This window comes from Sinocyclocheilus anshuiensis, unplaced genomic scaffold (genome assembly GCF_001515605.1).
Source record: "Sinocyclocheilus anshuiensis isolate Anshui unplaced genomic scaffold, SAMN03320099.WGS_v1.1 scaffold609, whole genome shotgun sequence".
In the NCBI taxonomy this organism is placed as follows: Eukaryota; Metazoa; Chordata; class Actinopteri; order Cypriniformes; family Cyprinidae; genus Sinocyclocheilus; species Sinocyclocheilus anshuiensis.
In genome coordinates this window covers 1,244,554-1,248,845 of record NW_015541011.1, presented here as the reverse complement: position 1 = coordinate 1,248,845, position 4,292 = coordinate 1,244,554, and the positions used below count along the sequence as shown (strand labels likewise).

The following is a 4,292-nucleotide window of genomic DNA, read 5'->3' as shown; positions in this document are numbered from 1 at the left end:
AGACAGACAGACAGACAGATAGATAGATAGATAGATAGATAGATAGACAGACAGACAGACAGAACGATAGATAGATAGATAGATAGAACGATAGACAGACAGAACGATAGATAGATAGATAGAACGACAGACAGACAGACAGACAGATAGATAGAGGAACTGTTGGAATCACTTTCAGAACCATCTTTCCAGCTGATGGACTATAAAAACATTGACAGCCAAATATAATTCTTTCTGCATTAAATAGCTTGAGCATCTAAAGCTGCAGATGACAACACTCCAGTGCACGCTTATAATAAACAACGCTATCATGGTTATCATTATGGTTATCTTATTAGTTATCGCTCTTGGTTTGTATGGGCCATAACACCGGAGCTCTGTTTTTTCCCTCTCATTTTAGTGTGTAATATGTGAAAGTAAGTCACCTGATGAGGATGATGACGGAGGGCGTCTGGGCCATGGCTCCGATCATACTGCAGGCACAGATCACACACAGGAAGGTGAGGAAGGCCTCCTGGCAGCCGGGACGTGGGCATTTGCCTGGCACAGCCGTGGCAAAGTCATTGTATGCAGAGATACACGCGCATCCCGTCACGTTCTGAAAGTAAAAACCATCACAATCACTACACAGCCAGCAAATAACTTTGTCGTTTTTATGTCGTAATTATGTCATTTATATTCTCCTCATAAAATAAAACAGTAATTATGCTCATAATTTTGCCTTCTGATGTATGCAAATATTACAGTAATAATAATCTACTTTAAATCATTCAATATATGCCACCATTGAACATTAAATTAAAACGAGGATTTATAAAAAAAAAAAAAAAAGTTAAATATTAATTTAGTGGACTGGTGTAAATTAAACGAGTCATTATTAGCTGTCTAAATGTGCTATAGTCAATTTTATCTACAGAGAAGTGATGCACCCACGAACTCTGGCAAGAACAGGCTCATTAAACCCACCAGTTGGTATATTCATGTCGTGAGCCAGTGCTCAATTACGATAATGGTTGTGACTGTTGTCTTGGATTCATCTATTCCAGTTTGGACCATTCGCTTTGTATGGTAATGAGTGCAGAGGCCCATATTGCAGTGGCCATTAAGATGCCTGGCAGGCAGAACGCGGTGTCCTTTCCGACATACTGTATATCTGAGGAGCGATGTGGGCTTTGCTTCTAATGACCCACACTGGACGTGTGCTGCTGTCCAGAAAATGAGCGGAGAGCGAGAAAAACAGACATACAAAGAGTATTTGACAGCAAATAGGAAAGAAAGAGCGAGAGACAAATGTTGTTGTGTAAATGAGATGGGTAATGACCTGAGAGAGAGGAGGTGGAAGTCTGGTGCTGATGGCTCTAGTGCAGCCAGCGAAACAGGAGGACAAGTAGGTCACACCATTGGAGCCACAAACGGGGCTAACGGATGAAGTGTAGCAGTTACAATGACTCATGCAGGGGGCTTCCGGTCTCTGGCCTACTTGCAGTGTCCTATATACACAAAAACACACATTCACCTGTTTGAAGCCAGTTCCTTTGTGTTGCATTTGATATATTTAGTGTCAGTGAGTTCATCTGATTTATCACAAACCTCAGGATTTACAGCCCTGTTTGTTTAACAGCTTAGTTATTAGCAGGCCCAGATGGAATTGTTTGACTTTTGGGGATGGAATTGGTCTCATTTTGGGGAAGAACCAATAGCGTGGGATGGTATACACAGAAATAGTGAACAAATACTGAATGAGTCTCTGCTTTGAGCCTGAACTAAACGGAGCAGCACTGACATCTTGTTCACGAATAAACTGAATGAACAAAACATCTGCTGAATGAGTAAACAAGAGGGGCATGTAAGTTCGTTTAGTTTGTCAGTTTCAATCAGAGAAGAATTATGAATGTGTAAAAATTATAAAAATCAGGGATTCAAAATCCAATTCACTAAAACTGTTTTCATAAAATTGTTCTGCTAATAATTTGCAAAGAAATAAATAGTGTTGCATTAAAAAGGAGGACAAAAAATTCTAATAATTAAATATATTAAATAATTTTCTGCTATTTAATTCTTAAAAGAATTACTAAAAAATAAGAAATAATATAAAAATAATAAATATTAATAGATAATAATAATACTAAAATAGGGAATAACCATTTGCAACAAAAACTGTATTAGAAGAATATTATACTGTATTAGAAGAATATTATACAAATAATTTTAATTGTATTCAAATTAAATTAGAAAAAATAAAACGGGAAAATACTCATTTTTGCCACCTACTGGTGTAATGACGAAAACAGCAGAAAAGATCAACAAATTAACAGATTTAAAGCATTCAAGTCACTGAGATCAATCAAAATCCACACCACTATCTGTGCAGATCTATAAGCAAAGATTCCATGTGGGCCTGGAAAATAAATTGGATTGTATTACTGTATTAAAAACAGTAAAATCTATAAAATACTGAACCTGACTCATCCATACATACTACACTAAAATAAAGGTTTCAGCATGTAGACTTGTCACAAAGACATTATAAATGGCACAAAAAATAACAAGGCTGTGAGGAGAAAAAAGCAGCTGAGCCGTCCGTACTCGTTGCCATAGGCGACGGTCACCCCAGCGACAGGTCCTGTGTCACAGCCCAGGAAGAGGAAGGACACGTAACAGGCCGTGGAGATCAGATTGACCAGCATGGCCATTCGAATCGCTCCCAGAGCAGACAGGTTCAGCTTCTTCACCAGCAAACCTCCCAAGAAAATGCCCAGACAGGCACACGGGATGACCGTCATCCCTGTTTATGAAGAGAATATCGACAGAATAATGTGTTATGTCAAATAAAGCTTTGCTGTGTACTTGTATAACCTTTTATCATTGTACTTTTCTTTGTATTGCGGCACTTCAGATGTTGATAAATTGCTTTTGTTGTATTCCTCATTTGTAAGTCGCTACGGATGAAAGCTTTTGCTAAATAAATAAATGCAAATGTTATAACTCTAAACTACAGTTTGTGCAATTTCAGGTTTACTGGGTAAGAGTCAAAGATAAACATGTTAAGATAAAAGTAAGTTCTGAGAAAGTCTTGAAAATCTGGGAATACAAATTTATTTCACTAAAAATAGTTTTAACGAAAAATGCATAATTTGCAATGGAAAAACTCTCTCTCTCTCTCTCTCTCTCTCTATATATATATATACACTATATATATATATATATATATATATATATATAACAGACAAAACATTTTCTGTGAATGATTTTGAAAATAAATGTTTTTTATTAAATTACTAAAAATAATAATAATAATAAAAAATACAGTAAAAAGACAAATTGCTAATATTTACAATTTGTAAAACAGTAAACAACACTAAAAATAGGGGGAAATCTGCCAATTTTTTCAATGAAACTGTATTAGAAAAAAATAGTACAAATAATTTTTCATTGCATTAAAATTTTCATTTGAAAAAAATAAAAATAAAAATGCTATTGAATTTTAAAACTAGATGCATTTTCTGCTAATAATAATAAAGTTATTTTAAATTAGTATATAATACTAAAAATAGGGGAAATTGACATTTTTCTGTTAATATTTTGCATTAAAATTTGTATTAGAGAAAAATTTTAAATTAATTAAATTAAAAATAAATTAGAAAAAAATAATAAAAATAGGAAACAGAATTTTTTTTGCTAATAATTTGCAATGAAATACTATTAGACAAAGAATTGTAATAAAAACTGTATTAGAAAAAATAGCAAAAATTAATTGCAATTGCATTAAAAATTACACTAGAAAAATGTAAAAAAAAAAAAAATCTGCAATGAAAAAGAACAGGACAAAAAGATGCATTTTGACAGACTTTTGGAGCTCAATGTATCTGTGTACTCGTGCATGCCTACAGTATATGTTTCATACACACCCAACAGCTGGTTAGCAGAGGTGGTGGTGAGGTTGAACTGCTGCTCCAGATATTTGCCCAGGAAGGCAGCAAAGCCAGCCACAACAGCAATCTCCATACAGGCAGCTAAGATAATACACGTGAACACTGGGTTTGACAGCAGGTGCTTGGTCACCTTGGGAATAACTGGAGTGAAAAAGGAAGCGACAGGAGAGACCGGGAGGGTGGAAGAGAGAGTGAGTGAGCCCAAAATACAGAGTAATGACAGACTAGTCTGGTCTATAGCATTCAATAAAAGTTAAAGGGGTCATATGATGCTGCTAAAAAGAACATTATTTTGTGTATTTGGTGTAATGAAATGTGTTTATGCGGTTTAAAGTTAAAAAAACACATTATTTTCCACAT

The 4,292-nt window shown here is 34.9% G+C and overlaps 1 protein-coding gene across 1 annotated transcript in view; it reads right to left on the bottom strand.

Annotated features, from left to right (window-relative positions):
• Positions 1–4,292, bottom strand: part of LOC107690372 (solute carrier organic anion transporter family member 3A1-like) — a 62,546-nt gene that overhangs the window by 2,161 nt on the left and 56,093 nt on the right. Inside the window, exons 6-9 of the mRNA XM_016488683.1 lie at positions 3,909–4,073; positions 2,587–2,785; positions 1,322–1,490; positions 426–598 (exon numbers count right to left, since the gene is read on the bottom strand). Of these exons, the coding sequence (XP_016344169.1) occupies positions 426–598; positions 1,322–1,490; positions 2,587–2,785; positions 3,909–4,073 (706 nt within the window). The remainder of the gene's footprint in view (positions 1–425; positions 599–1,321; positions 1,491–2,586; positions 2,786–3,908; positions 4,074–4,292) is intronic.